The 26,773-nt window shown below is 48.3% G+C and overlaps 1 protein-coding gene across 5 annotated transcripts in view; it reads left to right on the top strand.

Moving 5' to 3' along the window:
• Nucleotides 1–26,773, top strand: part of FGD5 (FYVE, RhoGEF and PH domain containing 5) — a 123,474-nt gene that overhangs the window by 5,634 nt on the left and 91,067 nt on the right. For all 5 annotated transcript variants that reach the window (XM_516303.8, XM_003309639.6, XM_009444940.5 and 2 more), the window contains exon 2: nt 2,633–5,273. In XM_516303.8, coding sequence (XP_516303.5) covers nt 2,633–5,273 — 2,641 coding nt within the window. The remainder of the gene's footprint in view (nt 1–2,632; nt 5,274–26,773) is intronic.

Below are 26,773 nucleotides of genomic sequence, written 5' to 3' on the forward strand. Positions count from 1 at the left end.
CACCCAATGTTGACAGTGTGAAGCTCATATTACGTAGTGTATCAGTGTAGAGCAAGACTTCAACCAAGGGAAGATCTGGGGTAGGCAAAGATGGACTTTATCTGAACAACAGCTACTATTTATTGAGTATTTCTATGTGAAGGCCTGCTATTGAGCCCTTTTGATATGTAGCCTTTAATTTTTAAAACAATCCATTGAGGGTAGGTGCTGTGTGGTACCCATTTTACAGATGAGGAAACTGAGGCTGAGTTTCATAGCTGATAAGTAGCAAAGTCAGGATTTGACCCAGATCAGCCAGGCTCCAAAGGCTCCCTCTGTTACCCCACTCTAACAGGTAGCTGAAGCATACCTTTTTAAGCTCCCATGTTTTGTTTTTCACTAATATGGATAGACACTTTTCTAAACTAGGACACACATGACTGTGTACGGAAACAAGGAGTTTGATAGTCACTATTTCTAGAAGATTCTGGGTCATTGTATGGATGTCAGTGGCTGGCCTGGGCATTGATGTGGATGAAATGGTGTGGATTAGGGGTCTGATGCAGTGGCTATTTTAACCTTTAAACCCATTCAGAAATACTGAAATTGAGGTGCCAGTGGTACAGTCCCATGGAGATGTCTAAAACCAGTTAGAGCTGTGCTGGACAGTACCGTAGCCACCAGCCACATGTGGCTCGTGAGCAGGTAAAATGTAGCTAGTCTAAATTGAAGTGTGCTGCAAATGTAAAATGCATATTAGATTTGGGACACTTCGTATGAAAAAAGACTGTCAAACACCTCATTAATACATTTTATATATTGATTACATATTGAAATGATAATATTTGGATATATTGAGTCCAATAAAATATATCATTAAAATTACTTTTACTTTTTTTTTTTTTTTTTTGAGATGGAGTTTTGCTCTTGTCACCCGGGCGGGAGTGCAGTGGCTCAATCTTGGCTCATTGCAACCTCTGCCTCCCAGGTTTAAGTGATTCCTCTGCCTCAGCCTCCTGAGTAGCTGAGACTACAGGCGTGTGCCACCACACCTGGCTAATTTTTGTGTTTTTAGTAGAGACGGGGTTTCACCATGTTGACCAGGCTGGTCTCGAACTCCTGACCTCAAGTGATCTGCCCACCTTAGCTTCTGAAAGTGCTGGGATTACATGTGTGAGCCACTGCACCCAGCCTTACCTATTTATTTTTAATGTGCCTACAAGATAATTTAAAATTGCCTATGTAGTGATACATATGGCTCACATTCCAGGGACAGCCCTGGATTAGAGATTAGTGATGTTAGATGTTTCAGGGACAAAACTGAGCCTAACATGAGTGGGAAGAGAAGAGTTTGCTGGCAGAGATCTCCCGGCAGTCTGCTTCATCTTCCCTCCTGTTAGGAGCCAGGCTGTTATTTTGAGGCCACTTGTGTCATACCCAAGCCTTAGTGGGAATGGAGCTGGGAGATTAGACCAGGCTGAAGGAGAAACGTGGGAGTCCTAATCCATGGGTGGCAGGGATCCATGCAGTACTTTTGAAGCAGAGATGTTGGGATGGAGATGGATTCTATGCCCGCAGTATGCAAGGGAGCTTAGGGGGCCAGGCAGGTGACAGGGAAGCCAGGGAGGAGGCATGGGCAGTCTCGTAGCAGAAAGATGCTGAGCTCAAAAGTTGGCAACCACTCATTTGACCGTTCCCCTTCTCTAGATCCTTCTTATCCTGCAAATCTTAGCTAAAATGTCACCTTCTTTAAGAGGTCTTCCCTGGCCACAGCAGCCCATGCTTCTCTAATTCCAGTTGCATTGTAGTCTGCACCACATCTTTTATTCTGCCACTGTCAGAAGGTCCTCAGCATCCACAGATATCCATGTGGCAAGTACATCCTTTTCCAGATATCCATGTTGGCACGTACTATATAATTTCTCCCATGAAATTTGCATGCCCATGAAATTTGGGTGTAGGCCTGGCTGGACACAGTCCTGAAGCATGCAGATTCCAGACGTGACCCCCAGCAGAAGCACACATCACACTTTCAAACCTTTGGCGTGTCATTCATGAAGGGATGAAATTGCAGCTATTCAGTCATAATATTCCAAGGGTCCCCGGCTCTACCCTCCAGTTGTTGTAACTCAACTGTGAGTTCTCAGCAGAGTCTGTTTTCTCTTCTTGACCCTAGGAGACCCTGCCATCTGCAGTGCTGTGCGTGTAGCTAGTGGGTACCCAATGGAGTAGCTGTGGAAGGGGGGATGTAAGCTCCATGAGGGCAGCAGGGAGGGTGACAGCAAGTTCAGCCTTTTCCCATGGTTGCTGGGTCATAGAAAGTGTTTATCAGTAGCTGCTGGATGAATGAATGCACTGACCTGGACACTTCATTTGAGGAGCACAGGATTTCATTTGGTTGATTTTCGTTAGTTGGGCTGCGTGTAGAAGAAAGGTCTGTTCACTTTGTTTACAGAATGAATCTTTAGTGGAAAATCAAGGGGTTTTAAAGATTCTGGTGGAGGGCATAAGCCTAAGACAAAGCACAGGAGGTGGGCTTCACATGGGCGGACGGAACCATCTGCGGCGTCCCCTGCAAGTGGTGTGTAGGAGACTCCGAATGGAAATAAAGTTAATTGTACTTTTTCTCCTTTTCTCTATTTTTGTCGTCTAGATTCACCAAAACCACCTGTCGCTCCCAAGCCAAAGACTACCAGTCCACTGACGCCAGTGACCGCGCCCAAATTCCCTTCCTCAGCCAGGCCCGAGAGTCTTCACAGTCCAAACTCCATGTTCAGGGGTCCGAAGCCCCCCATTGCCCCCAAGCCCAGGCTGACTGCCCCAAACGAGTGGAGAGCCAGTGTGTACCTGAATGACAGCTTGAACAAATGCAGCAACGGGCGGCTGCCCTGTGTAGACAGGGGGCTTGATGAGGGGCCCCGGTCCGTCCCAAAGTGCTCTGAGTCGGAGACCGACGAGGATTACATCGTGGTCCCCAGGGTTCCGCTGAGGGAGGATGAACCCAAGGACGAGGGCAGTGTGGGGAACAAAGCCCTGGTGTCTCCCGAGTCCTCTGCGGAAGAGGAAGAGGAGCGTGAGGAGGGAGGCGAGGCATGTGGCCTGGAGGGTACAGGAGCTGGTGAGGATTCAGTGGCCCCTGCTGCTCCGGGTGCGGGAGCGCTGAGCAGGGAGGGTGAGGAAGGCACAGACCTTGCTCTTGAGGATGAAGGGGAGGGCTGCGCTGATGAGCCAGGGACACTGGAGCAGGTGTCCAGAAGTGAGGAGGAAGAGAAGCTAGTGCAGCCACACAGGGAGTGCAGCCTGGAGGACAGTGGGCCTTGGGCTGGAGAGGGGGTCTTCCAGAGCGACCTCCTCCTGCCTCACATCCATGGAGAGGACCACGAGCCCCCCGACACCCCCGGGGAGGCAGAGGAGGATGATGAGGAAGGCTGTGCCAGCACAGACCCAGCAGGGGCAGATGAGGGTTCGGGTCCTGACAGGCCCACGGAGGACATGGGACAGGATGCTGAGGACACCAGTGAGGAGCCCCCTGAGAAGGAGGAGCTGGCCGGGGTCCAGGAGGCAGAGGCAGCCACAGACTGCCCTGAAGTTCTTGAGGAGGGATGTGAAGAGGCCACGGGTGTCACAGGTGGGGAACAGGTTGACCTCAGTGAACCACCTGACCACGAGAAGAAAACCAACCAAGAAGTGGCAGCCGCCACCCTGGAGGACCATACACAGGATGAGTCCGCCGAGGAGAGCTGCCAGATTGTCCCTTTTGAGAATGACTGCATGGAGGACTTCGTGACTTCCCTCACAGGAAGCCCCTATGAGTTCTTCCCAACTGAGAGCACCTCTTTTTGCAGCGAGAGCTGTTCTCCTCTTTCTGAATCAGCGAAAGGTTTAGAATCAGAGCAGGCACCAAAGCTGGGGCTGCGTGCGGAGGAGAACCCCATGGTGGGGGCTTTGTGTGGCCAGTGTGGCTCCCTACAGGGTGGAGTGGCCGAGGGTCCCGCAGCCCCTGGTGTGGTGGTCGTGCTGGAGGAGGAGGCCTTGGATGATGCATTGGCCAACCCCTATGTGATGGGCGTGGGCCTGCCCGGTCAGGCGGCCCCTGGAGAAGGAGGGCAGGCTGCATCGGACGCCCTGGGTGGTTATGGCTCGAAAGAAGAATTGAACTGTGAGGCAGAGGGTGGCCTGGTCCCCGCGGACAGGAAGAACACCAGCACGAGGGTCCGGCCCCACTCTGGGAAGGTGGCCGGCTATGTCCCAGAAACCGTCCCTGAAGAAACCGGACCTGAGGCGGGCTCGTCAGCCCCTGGCATTGGAAGTGCCGCAGAGGAGGTGGGAAAGACGCTTTTGTCATTGGAGGGGAAGCCCTTGGAAGCCAGCAGGGCCTTGCCAGCAAAGCCCAGGGCCTTTACTTTATACCCTCGGTCGTTCTCCGTGGAAGGCCGAGAGATTCCAGTCTCCGTGTACCAGGAGCCTGAGGGGTCAGGGTTGGATGACCACAGGATAAAGAGGAAAGAGGACAATCTCTCTCTGTCATGTGTAATTGGCTCCTCTGGGAGTTTCTCCCAGAGAAACCACCTTCCGTCCAGCGGCACCTCCACGCCTTCTTCCATGGTCGACATCCCACCTCCTTTCGACCTGGCCTGCATCACCAAGAAGCCCATCACAAAGAGCTCTCCCTCACTCCTGATCCACAGCGACTCCCCGGACAAGTACAAGAAGAAGAAGTCATCCTTTAAGCGGTTCCTGGCACTGACGTTTAAGAAGAAGACGGAGAACAAACTGCATGTGGACGTGAACGTGTCTTCCTCTAGGTCCTCTTCAGAGTCCAGCTACCACGGGCCTTCCAGGATTCTGGAAGTTGACCGGAGAAGCCTCAGCAACTCCCCTCAGCTTAAGTCTCGGACTGGGAAGCTCCGGGCTTCTGAATCCCCCTCCTCCCTCATCTTTTATAGAGATGGCAAGAGGAAAGGTGTCCCCTTCAGCAGGACGGTGTCCAGAGTGGAGTCCTTTGAAGACCGCTCCCGGCCGCCCTTCCTGCCCTTGCCACTGACCAAGCCACGGTCCATCTCCTTCCCCAGCGCTGACACTTCAGACTATGAGAACATTCCAGCCATGAACTCGGACTATGAGAATATCCAGATTCCACCCCGGAGACCTGCCAGGGCTGGCGCGTTCACGAAGCTGTTTGAAGATCAGAGCAGAGCCCTGTCCACAGCAAACGAAAATGATGGCTACGTGGACATGAGCAGCTTCAACGCCTTTGAGAGCAAACAGCAGAGTGCAGACCAGGATGCAGAAAGGTACCTGACATTCCATTTCCTTTCTTGTTCAGCAGCTGTAACTGTCCAAGAGGCAGCGTGGGTGTGGTGGACAGATGGACTTGCTTTCCAGCCTCAGGCTCTGTTTCTTACTAGCTGTGTTGACTTGGGATGAGTGGCTTTATATCTCTGAACCTCAGTTACTTCATCCATGAAATGGGACTCATGCTACCTCATGGTAGAGAGTTTAAGAAAATCAGAGTAAGGCCGGGCGCAGTGGCTCACGCCTGTAATCCCAGCACTTTGGGAGGCCGAGGCGGGCAGGTCACAAGGTCAAGAGATCGAGACCATCCTGGTCAACATGGTGAAACCCTGTCTCTACTAAAAATACAAAAATTAGCTGGGCATGGTGGCATGCACCTGTAATCCCAGCTGCTCGGGAGGCTGAGGCAGGAGAATCGCTTGAACTCGGGAGGCGGAGGTTGCAGTGAGCTGAGATCACGCAACTGTACTCCAACCTGGCAATAGAGCGAGACTGTCTAAAAAAAATAAAAAAAAAAGAAAAGAAAAAGAAAAAAGAAAATCAGAGTAGATATTCTGTGTGAAAGCAGTGTATAAGATGCCAAATATGGTACATGTGAAAGCATTTTTGTTTACATTATTTGGGAGACAGTTCTCATTATCTCCTAGGTAGATGGCTTTGCTACTCGCCTCTGAGACAGTCACCAAGACAGAAGGTTCTGGAATCTTGCCAAACTAAATATCTTTCACATCAGGAAAATACCCTAAATTGAGATTGGTACCTTTTTATTGAGTAAATATACACTGTATTCAACAGGGAACTAGAAAAGACTATTTAAATTGTTTAAAGAGCTGATGGTGCCCTGAGCTAAATTACTGAATGGAAGTCTTTAAGAGCTACATCCAAGCTTGTTTTTTTTTTTTTTTTTAATTGATTCACTTTGGAAGTGAGAGTGAGACACTGAAGTTATGGAACAACAGTGGGGGTGTTCTGACCTCACCTTCCCAAGACTCTGAATGCCCCTCATTGATCATCCCGAGTGGATAATTGCCAAATCTTGCCATTCCTTATGGAATTGTGGACACAACTTAAAGGTGATGCAGTTTGCCCTGAACCGTCCTCATTGTTTGGGGGCACCTGATCTGAATTAACGAGAAACGAAAGTGGTTGTGATTTTAAAAGAAACCCTCTGATTCTTTTCCCTCATGTGCAGAAACTTAAACCAGTCCTACTCAGCTGTTGCTGCTAGGAATTCCTAGGGGACCCGCAGTCTTGACTAGATAAGGATGATTTGCAATTAGCATTAGCTGTTGTTGGAGTAGAGCTGCTAGGAAGTGTTTGCATGGATAATTCTCTTGAGTATTTTGCATGGTTCGCCATCCTGGCTCCATCTTCTCACTATCCCAAGTCTGGGTAAGGCGATTTATTTATTAGTTCTTTCTAAGATGAGAAGATTTGTTTGCCAGAGCAAAGGTAAACACCAGCACAGCCCGAGGGACTGAGTTTAGTTTGGAGAATGTGGACTCGTGCGAGCTGCAAGAGGGGTAGAGAGGCAGAGTCAGCAAGTTCATTACATTAATAACAATCGGCAGGGGTGGACAAGACCCATCCCCAGCTGAGTGCCTCCTAGCACTGAGGAAAGCAGAACCAAGCTTTACAACAATAAACTCTCCGTGCTGGTCAGAGACCGCCCACCTCTAACAGGTGCTTACCCAGTGTACTTGAAATCCTCCAGCCACAGGGAACCCATCCCAGAGCTGCCTCATCGGGTGCTGGGTACTCTGATCATGAGGAAGAGTTTCTCTGTGACTGAGGCATATACTGTTCCCCTCTAATATCCCTCCCCTACTCATGGTTCTTCTCTCTCAAGCCAGGTAAGGGAGCTTATTTCATCTTTTTTACAATAGCCCTTCAAAAATTGAAATCTGCCTTTGTAGAATCACAGAATTTTATAGCTGGAGGAAACTTGAGACACAAGTCCTGTTACAGAAGAGGAAACTGTGACACAGAGAGGAAAAGGCACTTGCGTAAGATCTCTCAGTAAGTTACTGGAGAAATCAGTGTCCAAACCCAGACTTCTTGACTTCTGAATCAGGAATTTGTAGTGAATTATGTGAGGGGATGCCAGGTCTGGTTGTGCAGGCTGCGCATTGTACAATCACAAGAGCAAGTCCTTCACCTTTCATCTATGTATAGTGCCACCTGGGGTGTGCAGTGCACAGACTGCTTGGCTATATGTGAAGGACCTGTTGCCTTGATCTGTACTTTGTGCAAAAAACCAAACAAAAAGGACTTTTCATCCGGACAGTTATGACAATAGGGAATAAAATATCTAAGACAACGCTAAAGCTCCTGGATTGTGACTGTTTACTGTGTGCCAAGCACTGTGCTAGGTGCTTTCTTTGCATTAGCTCACATTTGATGCTACAGCCTAGGGCCTTGGTTGAGTGTCTTGAACTGTCAGACTGAATTTCAAAAGCACGGTTGCACCACTGTGATGCTATTTCGCCAAAGGCCAGACTGACTGGAATAAATCTCCCATACAGGAACCACATCCTCTTGGACATCAGTCAGTGAGCAAAGCTTTCTTCCGCTTTCCTACATGAAACAGATGAAAGCAAAGGGGGAGAAAAATCCCCACTTTGGGCTGGAGCAGGTCTGGGCAAGGGAGGTTTGAGACGCATATCGCCAAGAGGCATGAGTGACTGCCGTGGGTCTGGGGGACCCTGCTTGTTTGCCTGAATAGGGGCTTTGAGTACAGAGTGTAGGGGATGCTGCTGATCTGAGACCTGTGCCTAGGGGTGCTTGGGGTTGGACGGGATGAGAGGGTGGGGAGGCAGTTCCTTCCTCCGCCTGCTACTTGTCCTGCCCCATACCTTGCTATAGTGTGAGGATTAGAGGCAGAAGCCAAAACAAATACCCATAGCCCTGACTGAAGGGCAGGTCAGTGCACCAGACATGGATTCAAAGCCTAAGGTCCCAACACTTGTTATGGGACCTTGGAAGAGGCTGGGCCGCAGTTTGCTCATCTGTAAAATGGTAAGGTTGGGGCAGTTGTGTATTTCTCAACCATTCACCTTTCCTGGACTTCATTTACCATTTCCATTATACTGCCTATACTTTGACTCATTAGTTTTCTTCAAATCAGCCCATCTTTTTTATTTAGAAAAATGTAATGGAAACTTTTTCTCACTATTGGGAAATGGAAAAACAGTATCAGTTGCCGTAAATAGAAGGCAATTGTAAAAATAAGATAGAACGGTAAAACAACATGGGTAAAGACTAGCTTGAGGTGATTCCTTGCCAAGGCTGGGAGCTGGAAGCCTGATCTCTTTGTTAAACAGGGAGAGGTGTTGAAGACATGCTTGCACCACACGGAGACTTTCTACCTGGCAAAACCAGAAGAATCCAAAAGGACTAAGAAGGGAAGTGATTCAGTGTTATTTAAAATCCAAGCCCATTTTCTGCTAAAAGTATCTCCCTTCAAGAAACAGCATATAATAGAATTCAGAGAGCCCTTAGCGACCCTGAAACTGGGTGAGTAGCAGCTCAGGGTCTAATGGATGATTGTAAAGTTTCTTCTGTGTAATTACTTCCTTTGAGATTTGCATAGATAGTAGCATGTTAGTAGCTATAGTAATACTGTTAACAGTCCTTTATAAATTTATTACCTATGTCCATTTTTTTCAATGGTATACAAAAGAAGGTTTTATCATTCTTTAGTTTAAAATGTATACCTGGGCTGAGTGCAGTGGCTTACGCCTGTAATCCCAGTGCTTTGGGAGGCCAAGGCAGGAGGATCACTTGAAGCCAGAAGTTTGAGAACAGCCTAGACAACATAGTGAGACTCCCATCTCTACATATACACTCCCATCTCTACATATATATATATATATATTTGTACACACACACACATATATAAATAGCCGGGCATTGTGGTACGCACCTGTAGTCCCAGCTGCTCAGGAGGTTGAGGCGGGAGGATCACTTGAGCTAGGAATTTCAGGCTGCATTGAGCTGTCATCATGCCACTGCACTCCAGCCTGGCTGACAGAGCAGACCCTGATTCAAAAGAAAAATGAAATGAAATTATCCCTGAAGCATTCTTTGTTCCCTGAATTGACGCTCACTTAAAAAAAAATTTTTTTTCAGCAGAGATCTAGTCCAACACCCTTAGTTTCCAGATAGGCTGTCTTATGTCCTAAGTCACTGACCAGTAGTCTTGGCCAGGGGAACCCAGTCTTCACCTCTGAATATCCTATAGCACCCTGATATGTTGGTTACACACTAGAAGCTTAATAAATGTATACTGATGAGTTGGTGATTTTGAGCTTCACAAGGGGAAAGAAATATCATTTATTAAATACCTGTTTTTAGCAACACAGTGCTGGATGCTTTGTATACAGTTATTACATACCTGTTTTATGCAAAACATGACACAGACTCACTTGTCCTAAATATCTCATTTAAATCTTCATCATCATATGTTTGTGTTTTGCATGATAGCAGTCAGCATTATACATCAGCACAGATCCCTGAGGCCACTTTTCCCCAACATTTTGTTATGAAAATGTTCAAACTTGTTGAGAAGTTAAGAGTTTTAGTATGAACACCCATGTGCCCAGCACCCAGATTATACCGTGCACATGTTGCTGCACTGGCTTTCTCTCTCTCACTTGCTCTCTCTTTCTTCCTCTCCCTCCCTTTCTCCCTCTCTCCCTCTCCTCTTCTTCCCCTCTTCCCCTCTTCCCCTCTGCCCCTCTCCCCACTGCCCTCCTCCATTAGTGCATGTTGTTCTTGACACATTTATGGTAGCTTTTTCTGTTTACAGATGAGGACACCGTGGCCCGAGGAGAGCCTGTGAAAGCACCACAGCTAAGCTCATAGGCTTTGGAGCCAAGCTGCCTGGGTATTGGTCTACACTTATTGTCTATGTGACCTTGAACAAGTTTCTGACCTCTCTGTACCTCAGTGTCCTTATCTGTAAAAGGAGACGATCATTGTACCTGCCTTGGAATGTCATTAAGACTACAGGAGTTAATACGGTACATGGTAAAATGATCAGTAAGCATTAGCTGTTATTAAGTGACATGACCGAGGTCACATAGTGGTGGATGCAGGATTTGAATTTGATTCCTGAGGCGTGGAACCTGGGAGGGAGAATCTCATTCCTCTTGCTGTGTATTTCTGTCTGTCTGTCTGTCTCTCTCACACACACACACAACGACTGTTCTGCATGGGTTTGACTTAATGTTTAGGGCTTTACATCACATCAGTAAAACCAGGATCATGAATTTGCAAGCTTTTGCCATAGGATGTGACAAGAACTGTACCTCTGACTTCCCATGAGATGGGTTCAGGGCTGCAGGCAACATCTGAGCAATATTGATTTGGAGTCATTAGCTGCCTCGTACACCAAAGACAGCAAGACTAGGGGTTTTATGATTCCATAATCATAATAAAACTGCCTGTCTCTATTATTATGACTGTATTTGTTATTTCATTTATAACTTACAGTTAGTTAGGTAGGAATTTCCAGCTCCCATTTTCCAGGTGAGAAAACAGGCTTGGTGACATGACATGAACTATCTTCTGTCACATGGATGATAAGTGGCCAAACCAAGGTCAGAACCCAAGTCTGTCTGACTTTCAATCCAATGCTGTTTCCACTACTGTTTTCTGTGGTCGCAAATTGCCACATTTTCTGGTATTCTTTTTTTTTTTTTTTTTGAGACGGAGTCTCGCTCTGTTGCCCAGGCTGGAGTGCAGTGGCGCGATCTCGGCTCACTGCAAGCTCCGCCTCCCAGGTTCATGCCATTCTCCTGCCTCAGCCTCCTGAGTAGCTGAGGCGCCCGCCACCATGGGCGGCTAATTTTTTGTATTTTTTAGTAGAGACTGGGTTTCACCATATTAGCCAGGATGTTTTCTGGTATTCTTAATCCAAACCTGTTGAGTGTCCTGCTTGCAAGAGACAGGGTGGCACAGCCACCCCCAAAGTGTTAACATTGCTTGTTGGTCCAGGAGACTCAAGGAAAAGTGAAAGGACACCTTTCTTTTCTGCTGGCTGGTGGGTTTGTCGCTCTGTTGGCAACTTATCAATAAGACGAGCTTTCCTGGAACTTGCTAATGAGGTACTCAGATGTCTTTCCCTCCTGCAGGCCACAGTGGGTACCCCTGCCCTTGCGTGGCCAGCTGTGCCTGAGGAGCAACCAGGAGTTCTCGGTTTGGAGCATGCCATCTGTTTGGAATGGAATGCTTATTAGGAGAACCTCAGAAGATTCCACCCGCCCGGGGCAGCAGCTCATGAGTGCTTGTGCATTGCAGACAGAGCAGTTAAGGATTCTGCTCCACCAGCCCAGGGTTGTTACAGAGCTGCTTATGGTTGAAATGCAGCTCGAATTACATGCCCAGGAGTTTGTGTTTGGGCCACGTTGTGCAGCATGCGTATGAGGAGAGGGAGCAGGAAGACCCAGGAGAGTGAATGTGTTGGCTAACTGGTGATGGCTGTTTGTGAAATGACTCATTTTGGGCAAGGATTGCATGGAGTGATGTGTGGAAGGAGAGAGAGGGGGACCAGGTACCACTTCTGGCCTCAGTGGACTGAGAGTCTGGGGGTAGGAAGAGGACTTAGACCCAAGTCACTGAAATGCAAGGTAGAAAAGGCCCAGGACCCAAAGAGTAGGAGTCCAGAGGCGGGCAGGATGTCTTCATGGACAAAGTGGCACTTGAGTAGACATTGCAGGAAAAGTAGGCTTTTGACATGGATGCAGGAGAAAGAGGAGAGAATGTACAAGAAATAAGACTCCAATGAAAATGTCTTCCTTCATTCAGAAGGTACCTCAATACCTTTATTCTGGAAAATAGGTCACATCATCTGCAGACAGGGAGGAGTATTATATGGAGGAGATGGGGTTGAAAGGCTTGAGGACTAAACACAAATACCATCTCTCTCTCATTTCTGAGTGTAACAGTAGGACATTGTGAGTGAGCCCAGCCAGTTCCCTCACTCAGTCCGCTAGCGTTCCCGGAGTATCTGCTGGTTGTCTGTGCCGTTCTAGGTAGTAGAGGTACTCAAATCCCTGCCCTCTGGAGTTTTTAGGCTGGCTGAGGAGAAAGATGGATAGAGAGGCAATTAGAGCCTAGGGTGATAAAGTGATAAAGCTTGGTTAGTGGTATATCCAGTTGGCTATGGAGTGGGCAGTAGGGGAGCCTTCAGTATCTATAGGACATCTGAGGTGGGTCTCTTTTTTTTTTTTCTTTTTTTGAGATGGAGCCTCATTCTGTTGCCTGTGCTGGAGTGCAATGGCATGATCTTGACTCACTGCAACCTCTGCCTCCCAGGTTCAAGCAGGGGATTACAGGCACTCATGACCTTGCCTGGCTAATTTTTGTATTTTTAGTAGGGATGGGGTTTCACTATATTGGCCAGGCTGGTCTTGAACTCCTGACCTCTGGTGATCCACCTGCCTCGGCCTCCCAAAATGTTGGGATTACAGGTGTGAGCCACTGCGCCCGGCCAAGGTGGGTCTTGATGGGGAGCAGGAGTTCATGATGGAGACAGTCCAGGAAGAGAAAAAGCCTGCGCTTGAGTCTGGAGAGTTGAAAGGATCTTGAAGTGTTCAGCTGGAGCTTAGGTGCATGGAATTGGGAAGGCAGGGTGGGCCCAGTTGAGAACGCCTTGTATATCGGTGTGACAAGTGTGTACGCCATCCCCTGGGCAGGGGGGAGTCCATAGTGATTTTCAGCAGGGGAACGCCGTCGTGTGGGTGGTGCATTGCATGGATACTTTGCTGGCAGGTGGAGAACGGAGGGGATGGAGGGATGGGAAGCTGGGAGATTTGTGAAGAGATGGTTGTAGTGGTCCCCTCAAGAGAGGATGACCAACCTGGGGCTGTGGCTGCAGCCAGGGGAGGAGTGGCGTTCTGCCACCAGGATGTACACAAAAACCCTAGTTCTCCAGCGTCGATGAACTCCAGGGCTAGATTGCATCTGCCTTTGCATTTCTCTTTTCATTCTTTTGTCTTTTACAGTCTGGTCCCAAATAAAAGATTTGAGTTGGTTTCCAGTAAAAGACATAGCAAGAAATAATAGGAATTCAGTCTTTAAGAGTAAAGGAGACAAGCCGAGTAATGAAGTTGGGGGGAGGTCATTGTATGGGCCATCCAGACCGAGAATAGCGACTGCCATTGCAGTTCTGGAATCTAGCACAAAATCTAGCATAAGCATCCCTCCTTCCTCCTCCCCACCTGTCAGTGCACCCCCAGATTCCTTAGAATGCATAAATATTTTGCTGAAGTGATTCTCTAAGAGAGTGAAACCTGACTTTTATGTATTTTTTACTACTGTAGACAGCGCTGCAGCAACAAATAACACATCCTTGTAAAACCAAGGTGATTTACAGCCTCAGCTATCAATGCTCGGTGGGAATGTGACAGAGTTGCAGCTAAGCCTCCTGCTGACTGGTTCCATTGGTGCTGAGAGCCGCGTGGCTGGATTTTTGGCATATCCTAGCTGTGGTATTCATTGGTATCTTTATATCTGCCTGTAAGCCAGGAGCCTTCCTGTTATTATGTTTTTGACAAATGAACTCATGCAGAGCTTTCATTAAGTTTCATTGAAAGGACCTAGAAATGCCATGAAAATTATTATAATCTCAAAACCATCACATCCTAATGCATGTGGCTGTGCTTCTTGTTGAAATTGACTGATGAGAATACTCAGTTTTTAATTTTCTGACTTAAAATAAGACCATCTGCAGCTGTTTCTTTTAGCAATAATTTTTAATTAAATGCAATAAAATTTACAGGGAAGGACCCTAATAAGAAAATCGTGTCAGGAACGCACTCATTGTAACATTACTAGCATGATATTAAGACCCCCAACTATTTTTTTTACCTTGCAGAGCTGTAATGTAGATAAGATCCTGATTAAGTGTTAATCACAATGTGGTTTTACCTTCATAAAATCAGGGTTTCTCCCTGTAGGAGGTGTGAATATAATTCTCGCTAATAGAAGAGAGTCTTATTGTTGGAGTTCTTCGGTGAAATGTCAGCAGCAGGTCTCCTTGACCAGCTGAGCCCCAGAAGAGGAGTGAAGTCTTTGTTCCAGCTTGAGTCTGGATTTCCTTGAGGTATTTGGGCCTCACTTTCCCCAGCTTTTCAAATGGGGATGAGGCTGTCAGGCATAGCATGCAGCCAAAGAGGAAAGTTGTGTTGGTAGTCCATGCATTCCTTGAGGACAGATGTGTATCAGGTACCTATTCTGAGCCGGGTGCTGCTCTCTGAGCTCCACATACAGCAGTGAACAGACTCCTTGTGCTGGGGAGAGGCAGACAGTAAACAGACTAATAAGTGAACACGATAATTATAGTTTATGGAAAAGAAGAATAAAAAAATCAATGTGATACAAAGTGACTGGTGGAAGACACACTTTAGACAGGGTGATCAGGGAAGGCTTCTCTGAAGAGGTGAACTTGAGTGAAACGTGAAGGATGATCAGACATCCCAAGGGGAAGGGCATCCGAGGCAGAGGGAATAGCAGGAGCAAAGGCCTTTTGTGCTGAGGCTGGAGGCCTTTGTGGGGTTCGTAGAGAGGTAAGGAGGCCAGTGTGGGTGGAGCGCAGAAGGCGATGGGAAGTCAGGTAGGCAGGGACCTTGTGAAAGATTTGGATTTTACTTGAAAGAGATGCCATTGGAGAGAAGTGTTACGATCCAAAGATACTTGAAGTATCTAAGCACTTCAGATCATTTCTCTGGACTTGTATGTTTCGGGTAAGATCAGCAAGTAGTTCAAAACTGTAGCTAAGAGTATTTGCCCTTCCAAGTGGTTCTCGGGGTGTAGAGAGGCTTGGATTTAGATTGCAAGTCTTCATCAAGCTGTGTGATTTTTAAGCAGCTGGGTCTCAGGCTGCTCTCCCACCCATGACTGCTCTGGAGTGGTTTGGAACCAGTGGCGCTGAGGTCCCCCATCTGAGTGCTCTTCCCAGAAGACCATGCTAGTCCAGGGAACCAAGAGGAGACTGGCCCAGCCACACCAGAGGGAGGGTAGGAGGGAATAAGGCTGGGAAGGCTCTTGAAAAGGAGTGTGTTGAATTTGGATTTGTACCTCCAGGTGAACTGATTTGATCTGTAAGCAGTAGGGAGCTATTCAAAGTTTTAGAGCAAAGGGTGGGAGGTGCCAAGATCAGCTAGTACTCTAGTACAATTATTGTCAGCTGTGTGGGGTGAAGAAGCCACTAAAGAAAGGTGCCTGAACATCAAGGGGTCAAGACATGACAACAGGCTTAGCTTCTTGTTCGCCTGTGTAGTGTGGTGGCCTTCCAGCTGTGGCTACGACACAGTGGCTCAGTGCAGAAGAAACCAGAGCTCTTGCTAGTCTGGAACTTCCCAGCGTCACGGTTCTGAGTGGTCAGTGATATTTGGTGGACACAGATGGCAGAACCAGAGAGGCAGCACGGCACAGCAAAAAGAGAGAATGAGCTCAAGTCCACCTCCACCCTGACCCTGCCCTCTGATCTGAGCCCCGGTTTTCTCACCTGTACAAGTGGTGGCGACGGTCTCTTCATCACTGAGCACTGTGAGGAGTCTGAGAGATAATGCAGACACCAGGGCTAAGTCACATCTTCAAAAAGAATATTGTCAACCTTGTACTTTGTGCTGGGAGCTGAGGCAAACAGACGCTGCTACGTAAGAGGCTTCATAGAGCTCCCCCTGCACCAGGTGTTGTCACAGACCGTTTGTATGTGTTAATTCATCTGAAAAACCACCCTGAGACATAGATGCTGTTTTTTTGTCTGTACTTAGCAGATCAGAAGACTAGGGTGTAAAGAGGTTAAGGTGAGGACTTAAGGTCACACAGCTGGTCAGCAACGGAGCGAGAATTTTAACCCAGGCAGTTTCCAGCACCCAGGCTCTCAGCTCTGCTGTGTGGTTCCTTCTTTATGTGCCTCATTGCGTGCAATTTGCTGAACGTCCCTTTGGGCATAGTTATCCAGTTTTATTTTTTTAATAGAAGAGAAAACTGAGGTTCAGAGTGGCGGCATGACTTTTAAGCCAGTAAGAATGATGGAGGTAGGACCAGAGGGAGGATGTCTATAGGAATGGTTCTTGCCTCTTTCTAGTTCATCCCTTTGAGAGCTTCCTGACTCTCCAGCTGTCAAATGAGGATACACAGTACAGTACGAAACTTCAGGATGGAAATTTTCTTAATGCAGGTGTTCAGACCTGGACAGCCTACAGAGACTGTCCATTTGCCTGGGTTCACATGGCCAGGGAATGATGAAAAACTGTAGAGAAAAAGAACGGCACACACTATTGCAGTAACAAAGGGACAATCTTATGCAGAAGGTTTACGCTTCCTTAGATTGCCTGGCTATGCTCGGGATTGGCCCTTGGAGAATTTATCCATGCTTATAATACTCAGGGTCAGCAGGACAATAAACTAATAATAATTTCTGAGCGACGAATTAATGTGTTTCATCTCATTTCCTGAGAATGCCCCAAGACTGTCCAGCCTTCCAGAGATGAAGGCAGCCACTGAGCCATGTGTCGGGGAATTCCGAGCTTGCATCTAAGAATTGTGGTGCTTCCCTGTGTTGGAGAGGCCTGATCTTTGGCTGTTTTCTGGCAAGATGAGTGTCTCCGAGTTGAGGTTGTTTTTCGGGATGATGTGACTGGTCTCTATGTAAACAGACCCATTCTCTGCATGCACAGGGTTAGGTTAGAGCCCTGGATAGGGCCCAAAATCTCCAGGTCAAGGCATAACCCAAGAACTTGAAGTTTGAGGCTTTCTTGTAAGATTTTAATTAAGAAAACAGGACACACACACACATTAAACAATTCTATCTTACAGAATCTGCTCAGGAACCTCCTCTGTTACAGTGAGACTTTCTCGCACTGAGAGATGTGTCCAGCAGGGTTGTCTTGTAAGGAAGTGAGCTCCCCATCATGATCAGTAATTAAGCACATGAGGCTTGCACAGGCCAGGAAGTTTGAGCTCTTGGGGTCATTTTTGGCTGGCAGATAGCATCCTGAGGAAGCAGGTGGTCCGCTATAGATACTGCCTCAATGATCCCTGAAGGGTTTCCAGACCCCAAGGCTGGAGAGGCCCGAGGTGACCAGAGGAAGATCCAGTACCAGCTCTGAGGCCAGTTCTAAAAGGCCCCTCCTGGCACAGTGTAGCAGGGCTGTCATGAAGAGTGCCCACTTCATCCAGATCCTCTGAAATGCTGGAAGACACACCTGCCGACAAGCAGCCTCAGAAGGCAGCAGCCCCTGGGTGCTGGTGTGTGAAGTCTGCCTGGGTGTGAAGTCCTGCCCGAGTCAAGGTCCTGGCCAGGTAGAAGGGGTGGGAAGGGTGGTTATGCGGTCCTTCTTGGGGTTCCCTCCCATGCTTAATCTTGGTGGTTTTCTCAGTTTCTGTTGCAGCAGGATACTTTTTCAAATCTTACTTGGAACCCCAACATAGAAACCAAAGGTCTGTTATTATAATTCTCTTTCATAAGTTCAAGTTTTTAACAATGAATAGGATGTCAATTAATGAGATTGTCATGGTGAATAGAAGTCTTGAAAATTGGGAGTTACGGATTGCAATGCTGCCCGAAGAGCCTGCTGAGGGGCAATGATTTTGTGAAGCAGTATATTATGGGAGAATGCATTCTCTAGAGTCAGATGGCTGAGTTCAAATCCCAACTCTGCCACTTACTAGCTGTGTGTCCTTGGGCAAATTACCTAACCTCTCTGTGCCTCAGTCTCTTCATCTGTTAGAAGAGGGGAAATGACACTAGATAGCTACCTCAAGGAGTTATTGTGAGGATTGAATGAGTTAATGCTTGCAAAGAATTTAGTAAGAGCCTGGCAGTTTGCAAGTGCTCACTGCACTGGAGCCGTTATTACTAACACTATAGCACTGTCTGTATCCATGAGATTCAAACTAGACATTCATGAGTCCTCACTCACAGGAGCCTAGGGTTTCTGAGGAATGCAGTTTGAACACCCTACGTCATCTCACATAGTCGGGCTTTTGATAAGAGCTATCTATCAGGTATACATATTTGTAAGTCTTTTTTACCAATAATTTAATCAGATGTTTGCAGAACCCTGTGCCACACACAGTAGGGGAGGTGGAAAATGGCTCCTGTTCATTTTTTGTTCTGTTGAGGGAGAGAAGCCACAGGCGGGGCATGTAAGAAGCAGTTTAAGGGGTAAATAGCTCTTAAATTCCTGGGTTGTGTTTTTTCCCTTGCCTTCTATTTTGCAAGAACGGAAATGAAGTTAACAATGTAAATGGTGAAAGAAGCAAGCTTCAGCAGACCCCGCGATCTGCCACTGCATTATATGTGATATCATTAATCCTCCAACCGCCGTGCAAGACCAGGATCATCAGCCCCATTTTACAGGCAGGAAAACTGAGGCTTTGAGACATCACATGGCAGAGGAGGCAAACAGACAGTCCGAAATCCCAGAGCAGGCCCCACAAGGCACACACAAGGACCCAGCGGTGCTTTCCCCTGGCAAGCGTTGCCCCCGCCTTAGGAGATGGCGAGCCACTCTCACAGTGGTTGTGCACAGAGAGGCCAAGTGAGCAGGGAGGCTGTCCTTCTGCGGGTCAGAAAGCTGCACTACAGGCAGGGCGAGGTGGCTCACGCCTGTAATCCCAGTACTTTGGGAGGCTGAGGCAGACAGATCACCTGAGGTCAGGAGTTTGAGACCAGCCGGGCCAACATGGTGATGCCCCATCTCTGCTAAAAATACAAAATAATTAGCCTGGCGTGGTGGTGCATGCCTGTAGTTCCAGCTGCTTGGAAGGCTGAGGCACAAAAATTGCTTGAACCTGGGAGGTGGAGGTTGCAGTGAGCCGAGATCACGCCACTGCACTCCAGCCCGGATGACAGAGTGAGACTCTGTCTCAAAAAAAAATAAAAATAAAAAAGAAAAGAAAGCTGCACTACAAAACCCAGAAAGCTCAGGAGGTCATGAAACCTTAACGTAGCCGCCGCATACTTGTGCACTGCACTTTACAGCTTACAAAGCTTTTTTCTCCCAGTAAGCACCCTTTGGAAAAGGGAAGACACCAATTACAGCAAAATTTAAGCAAAGACTTGAAGAAGAACAGGGAGAATTCAGGCAGTTATTTTCCTTGCAAGGCCGTGGGTGAGCCGTTTTCTAGAATGCCTCTCAGTTCCTTGACTGTAAAATGGAGATAACAGGTGGTGGCAAGTGTGCAGTGGCTAAGAATCCATGCCAGTTGCTTGGTGCAGGGTCTGGCCTGCAGAAGGTTCTCAGCGAAGGTTCTTGGTAATTGTTATTTTGATTGTACCTGATATGAAGAAGGGATCAGAGGAGGGCAGGAAAAGGGGCCTCTGAAAGACTGAGGGTCTGGGAAATACCAGGGAAGGGGCAGAGATTAAGAGTAGAAAGGAACTCGAGGCTCCAGGGTGCTGTCCAGGATCACATAGCTGGCAGGTGGCAGAGTCAGACGTAGAACCCAGGGGCATCTGCTGTGAAGCCTCCATGCCACATGTTGCACAAGGAGCCGTGGTGAGAGCGCGGAGACCCTGGGGCTGACCTGGGTCAGGGTGTGGCAGGCCATGACCCCAGTCCTGCTCTGAGGGATAACAAGAGAGAAGGGTGATGTCATACGGCGAGAGGTTGTTCTGGGCCACGCTCCCCGCCCGGGAAGCTCCTTGTAGATGCTGCATCTGGTTTCCAGGGAGGTCCCTGGTTCAAGCCCAAGATTGCTTGCCGGCTGGAGGCCAGAGGTCAAGGCTGGGTTCAGAGCTGCAGAGTGAGTCAATGGCTTAGCAGCATCAGAGAACTTAGGCAGCTGCTCAGCCTCTGGGGTGAGGAGACCTGCCTGGTCCCCAAACGCAAATGGTCTCCAGACTCCAGGAGGCCCTGAGGTCTGCATTCAGCAGCACCGTGAGTGAGGAGAGTTCATGCTTTGCCAGCCTTTGCCCGACTTTTGAGTTTTCTCTGGCTCTCCTGTGTTCCTCAGCCTTGAGGGTGGGAGGTTCAGGATTCCACCCAGGCTGTCTGAACCCCCTCATTTACAGAGGAGAAACCTGAGGCCACGAGGGGAAGAGAGAAGTGCTGGGACTTGGTTCCTTGAGTAGCCAAGTGGCCACCCTTAGAAAGGCCCAGGAGAGAGATGGGAGAGGCAGACCCCGATTGCTGATGAGATGTGATTAAAATAAATATGATAGGAAAGTGAGCAATATTCTGGCAGCACAGAAGGAACAGCCACGTGCTTTGAAGAAGAGGCCTCCCTGAGGCACTCGCAGGGTTAACATGGACATTTGAGCAGGGCTCAAAGGGCGAGTAAGAATTTGCGAACTGAAGAAGGGAAGGAAGGACATTCCAAATGGAAGGGACGGTGGGGACCACATGCACAGAAGCACCCGGGTATAAGGGACCTAGGGTGCACCAAGACCAAGGACACACACACAGTGACCAGACTGCAGCAAGGAGGGACAGAAAGGAGGTGAGAGTTCAAGCCCCAAGCTTGAGGGTGTGAAGTGCAGAGAGTCAAAACAGAGGCTGAGAGTGTTGGTCAGCGGTGGTGCCAAGACTCCCAGCCTGGGGCCCTGCGTGCCCTTGCCATCTTTATTGGCGTGTCCCTGACTCTTTCAGCCCTCACTGAAACTATTTGAGGTTAAATAGGAGGCTGCTGTCTCCATGGCTGGAGAAGGGGAAGGTGTGAGTGTAACAAGGTCTTTTGAGGCTGGAGTTTGGCTTGCCTGTAACCCCAGGAGGGGCGATTGCTCAGTTCACGGAGCAGTCATTCATTATCCAGTTGCTTCTAATCCACCATTCCTTGGTGACAGGCAGAAATTAGTTTCCTTCGAACCCGCTAATTAGAGCTAACAGTTGCGGGGGCTGGGGGGGATGTATTTGGATGGCATTGGCTGGAGGACTAGCCTTCTCTAGGTTTTGCGGCTTTTCAGAATCCTGCATCTGTCCTCACTCTTTGGCCTGAGGACCACCGGGTTTTTGTATAAAGCCCAGCTCTGTGTGGATCCTGCTTCTCCCACGGAGAGGGGGATAGGCTGCGAAGTATTTGCAGGCTTTCTGAATCAGCAGTGATTATGCTCATCCACAAAAGTGCTCACGGTGTTCCACAGTTGGGTTTTGGGCTTAGAGCCCTGAGTCTCTAAGCGTGGAACTGGCCCAGAAAAGGCTCTTTGCTCTCTGCCTCTTGCTGTGTAGCCTTTTTCTTGTGTTTCTCTTTCGGGGCCTCGGTTTCCCCAGAAATGAAGTGATGAGCTAAGTGATTTCGTAGGGCTGTTCTGAGTCTGACGTGACATACTTATTTTCCGTTGCTGCCATGGCAATTTGCCATAAATTTAGTGGCTTAAGACAACATCTGTTTTTCATCTCCCAGCTCTGTGGGTCAGCAGTCCAGTGGGTTCAGCTGGGTCCTTTACTGAGGGTCTCAGGAGGCCAAAGTCAGGGTGTGGGCTGGCCTGGGCCCTCATCTAGAGACTGTGGGGAGATTCCAGGCTGTGCCCATTCAGGTCACTAGCTGACGTCCACTGCTGTGGGACTGAGGGCCCTGCTTCCCTGTTGACTGTCACGGGGCTGGTCTTTGCCCTGGCTGCAGCCTGCACTCCTTCCCCTGTTTTCTGCATGGACTTCTCCAGTAATGGTGGGTTGTGAGTTGACTCTTTCTCGTGCTCTGAATCTGACTCCAGGCAAGTTCTCTGCTTCTAATAAGGACCTGTGTGATTAGATTGGGCCCACCCAGATAACCAAGGGTAATCTCCACGTTATAACCTTCACAACCTTAAGTATGTCTGCAAAGCCCCTTTTGCTAAATGATGCAGAATATTTGTAGTTTCCAGGATTAGGGAGTGGACATTTTGAGGGCTTTGATTCTGCCTATTACAGTCTTTGATTCTGCCACTGCCATCTGACCCCCCAGTGATTCAGGTCTATCCCAAATGCAAAATATATTCAGTCCATCCCAAGGTCCCCAGAGGTCTCATCCTGTGACAGCATCAGCTCAACAAATCTTATTTGAATCTTGTCAGCTCAGAAGTCCTAAGTCCCATTATTTAAATCCAGTATTGGGTGAGGTTCTGGGTATGACCCATTCTGGCATAATTCCTCTCCATCTATGACCCTGGGAAGCTAAAGAAATAAGTTATCTGCTCTTGAAATATAATGGGACCAGTTATAGACTTCCAGTCCAAACAGGGAGAAAATGGAAGGTAAAACAAAGTCAGATGACATTGCTGGGGCCTCACATCCCTCTCTCCCAAAACTATAGGGAGAAAATGCAATAGAACCAGCAGTTTCCTACCCCCTCTGCCCCCTCCTTACCTCTGTGGGCATTCACTGGCTACAAGTCCACCCGTTATATTCTGGCCCTGTCTTTGGGGTCTTAGGAATACACAGTTGCACAGCTTTGTACCAGTGGGTTAGAAACAACAGGAAGTTTAATTGAAATGCAGCAGAAGGGATCTAGGTTGAAAAGGTAGTGTTTGATTTGAAAAGGGTTTGTTAGCACCAAGAAAGGAAAAGCACATGCTTCCAGCACCTCCTGTCTGTTTCTCAACACTAGGAAGTGGGAAATGCACAGGCTTCTGGGGACATTTGACCCGTCATTTCCGACCTGGGAGGAATTGGGGGAATTCATTTAACCTTCCTGAGCCTCACCCTCCTCGGCTGTAACGTGGAGATGCTGCTGGGTGCCTCACAGAGCTGTCGTGAAGGTCATGTTATGTGAAGGGTGTTTCGTAGACCACAGCCAGTGTACAAATAGTAGCTCTATTTGTGGTCTGGAACCTGCTATGCCAGCTGGTGAGGGTAGGGGGTGTCCCAGAAGGTTTGACTGTCGTCAGACCTTCCCCTCCCCCTTTGGAATGACTCTCACCTCCCCAAGATAATCTGATTAACTAGTGAGTGTATAGAGATCCTGCCCCGGGGGCACAGCACAGGGGCACAGAGGTCTCAACAATGCAGAGCTCTGCCACAGAGTAGGGGAATGGTGCTGCTGGGACAGTCCAGAGGGAGAGAAATTTGGCAGTCCATTTTGGTTCAAAACCATTTTTTAAGAATGTTGGCCAGGCGCAGTGGCTCACACCTGTAATCCCAGCACTTTGGGAGGCCGAGGCGGGTGGATCACGAGGTCAGGAGATCGAGACCATCCTGGCTAACATGGTGAAACCCAGTCTCTACTAAAAATACAAAAAAATTAGCTGGGCGTGGTGGTGGGCACCTGTAGTCCCAGCTACTCAGGAGGCTGAGGCAGGAGAATCGCGTGAACCTGGGAGGCAGAGCTTGCAGTCAGTCGAGATCGCGCCACTGCATTCCAGCCTGGGCAACTGAGCAAGACTGTCTCAAAAAACAAACAAACAAACAAACAAACAATGTTTTACAAAAAGCCACAGGCACTCCCAAAATTCAGATCTGCAGGGAAAAATCAAATCTCACATTCTCACATCACCGAGTCCTGGTTCTCCAGCCCCCTGCCTAGTTACTGCATCCATGTACAGACATGCACAGGTAACACACACACACATTTATACATTTACATTTATGTTTCTTTCTTTTTTTTTTTTGAGATGGAATCTCGCCCTGTTGCCCAGGATACAGTGTGCAGTGGTGCGATCTCAGCTTACTGCAACCTCCATCTCCTGGGTTCAAGCGAGTCTGCTGCCTCAGCCTCCTGAGTAGCTGGGATTACAGGCGTGTGCCACCACGCCAGGCTAATATTTGTATTTTTAGTAGAGACGGGGTTTCACCATGTTGGCCAGGCTGGTCTCGAACTCCTGACATCAAGTGATCTGCCCACCTTGGCCTCCCAAAGTGCTGGGATTACAAGCATGAGCCACCATGCCCAGCCTACATTTATATTTCTATCTCCCTCCCCCCAACCCTCTACTTTTTCTAGACATAAATGGAAGCATAGTGAGCATACTCTTCTGGATCTTGCTTTTGTTACTTTACAGATTGTTCCCTGTCAGCACAGGCAGATCCACTCCCGTTCTTTTTAATGACTGCAAGGAATTCCAATATCCAGTCACCTATTGGTAGATATTGAGTTATTTCCAGCCTTCTGCTACTCTAAAAATGGCTCAATCAGTAGCTTTATCCATATTTACTTACATTTGTGAACATATCTGGAGGTAAAAACAAAAACCAACCAACCAACCCCACCACAGTGACATAATCATGATGAGCATTGGGTTGTGTTTTGTTTTTGCCATGTGTGAGTGTATATAGTGTGTGTGTTACATGGATGTGTCCTGTCGTGCACAAGATCTCTTGCTTATTTTATTTAACTGTGTATTATAAATGCCTATATTTTAAAATAACTTACTAAATTAATAAAAGTTACTCTCAGCCAGGTGGTGGTAGGCTCAGCAGACACAGCAGTAGCAGGTGACTGCAAATACTCCATTGAATGATTGTGCCCCCGATCAGTGTGCTCCTGTCCTTTCATGGTGTATTTAGAGTGCTTCTGATATTTGGCTGTTTTGTAAAGAACACTCAGATGCACCCATTTGTAACTGAAGCTTTTCCAGCGTTTGAATATGTTTCCATGGGTGAGATGGCAGGGTCAGAAAGGTGCTGTGTGTTGCCAAAGTGCTCTGCAGAGGGGCTGCCTGGCCATCCTGCTCAGCCGGGCCCATCTGAGATGGGAACTATGCTGTCACCCAGGGGTGGTGAGGAATCATTGTGAAGATGATTAAGACAAGTGAAGACAGATGGAGTTACCGTCTTAAAGTGTTACATGCAGGATAAGCATTTACTATTTCTGAGCCACCTCTGTTCAGATGAGGTTGGCATGTGCTTAGGAACATGGGGAGCCGCTGGGTTAAATGCTGCCCTGTCCTGGTTTGTATCAAATTATGGAGGATTGATGAGTGGAGATGGGTCAGTATGAATAATTCAAGATTCCGAGACACAGAATGGATTACTGGAGAGAGGAAGGAGATGAACAGACTTAAGGATCAGGCTTTTTTTTTTGTTAAGGATAAGATTTCAGAAAAGATACAGGAAAAGTCACAGCTATAGGGCATGGGTGTCACTGACAATTGTCCTTTCTCCCCTGTCTATAAAGGACATCGGTGGGGGCAGGGCTTTGGAGCAGTCTGCCAGGCTGGGATCTGGGTGCAAAAGGAAGCCCTGTCACTGGACAGTGTGAGTGGGGGGTTCCTGCCCCCAGAACACACCTCTCCTGCCTGCTTCCTGCACATTTCCACTCACTCCCTCAAGAGTGCTTGCTCCTGGGGGTTTAGAAGCCCCCCACCTTCTCTCCCAGGGTGCAGGGTCCCGGGCCCTGGCCCTCTGCAGTCCTTTCTTTCCAGCGAGGACTCAGGCAGTTGCCGAGATCCAGATGTTTGGCTTCCGTCTCTGCTCGGCACAGCGCTGTGCCTGAGAGTAAAGTCTGGGGTGTGCTTTTGTCCTGAAAAGGCATCCCAGCTTGGGCAGCTGCAGCTTTCTGGGACCCAGCGAAATAGAACTACACGTCCCCATGTTGAAATGCCAAGTTGTCCTCAAACCAACTCAGTGGCGTTCACAGCCAGGCCCTTCTACCATTTCCCTCTGAGGAGTCCAAGGGGAGCTTCTCCTTAAACCTCAGACCTCAGGACCACAGCCACGTCCCTTGCTCCCTCAACATGTGGCCAGCTGCCTGGTGGCTGAAAGTGACTTTACTGGGGGACCAGGAACTTCTAAGTGTGGCTTCCTCCCAGATCACCAGGGCCTAGGCACAGGCATGGTCACAGAGACCAACCTGGTGCAGGTGTCTAAACCCCCACCGGATCCCCACCCCCGTGCATCTCAGGCTTGGGAGGGTGCACACTCCCTTTCCTCAATGCCAACTCTCCTAGACAGGGTTCCAGAGCCCATCTCAGGCCTCTCACACTGGTCAGGACCCATTCTTCAGCTTCCCTCTGTTCTCCTCGACATGCCCCTGGCCATGCTTTGCATTATACCCTGATGTCCCTTCACTCTTTCTGCATGTTCAGGTCCTCCCCAGGGCACACCCTCTCCCTGAAGACTTTGTGCTATCTGTGGGCAGGTTGTGATAGCTCTGATGTTGTCTGGATTTTCCCAGCAGCTTCCTTGTCCTTCTCGGATAGCTTTTGGAACCCTCTGCCATCTTCCCTGTTGGTGGCTGTGTGTATGCTTTCCTGTTGCAATTCCTGCTAGACTGTATTCTCCTAGGGAGCAGGGACTTGTCTCTCTCCTTCTTTCACTGTCTTGCAAGTGTCTTGCCTGTTGGATACTGTGTGTTGGGTGTGAGAATGGGTGGGTGGTGGGTGGACAGAAAGGTGGGTGTCAAACCCTGGCCCCTCTGTCTGTGCGGTCACCTTGTCTAAGATAGATTGCTGCAATGAGACCTCTGAGCTGGGCCTCCTCCTCACTGTTGAAATAGAAAGCAGAAGTATATTTTTAAGTGTTTGTTATATTTATCAAATGAAGTCTTATATTTCTTGTTCTTAATTTTAAAATCCCGAGAGTTGAATACTTGATATTTCTTCAAGAAAAAGAGAATCTAAATTGAGTTG

This window comes from Pan troglodytes, chromosome 2, assembly GCF_028858775.2.
Source record: "Pan troglodytes isolate AG18354 chromosome 2, NHGRI_mPanTro3-v2.0_pri, whole genome shotgun sequence".
Taxonomy (NCBI): Eukaryota; Metazoa; Chordata; class Mammalia; order Primates; family Hominidae; genus Pan; species Pan troglodytes.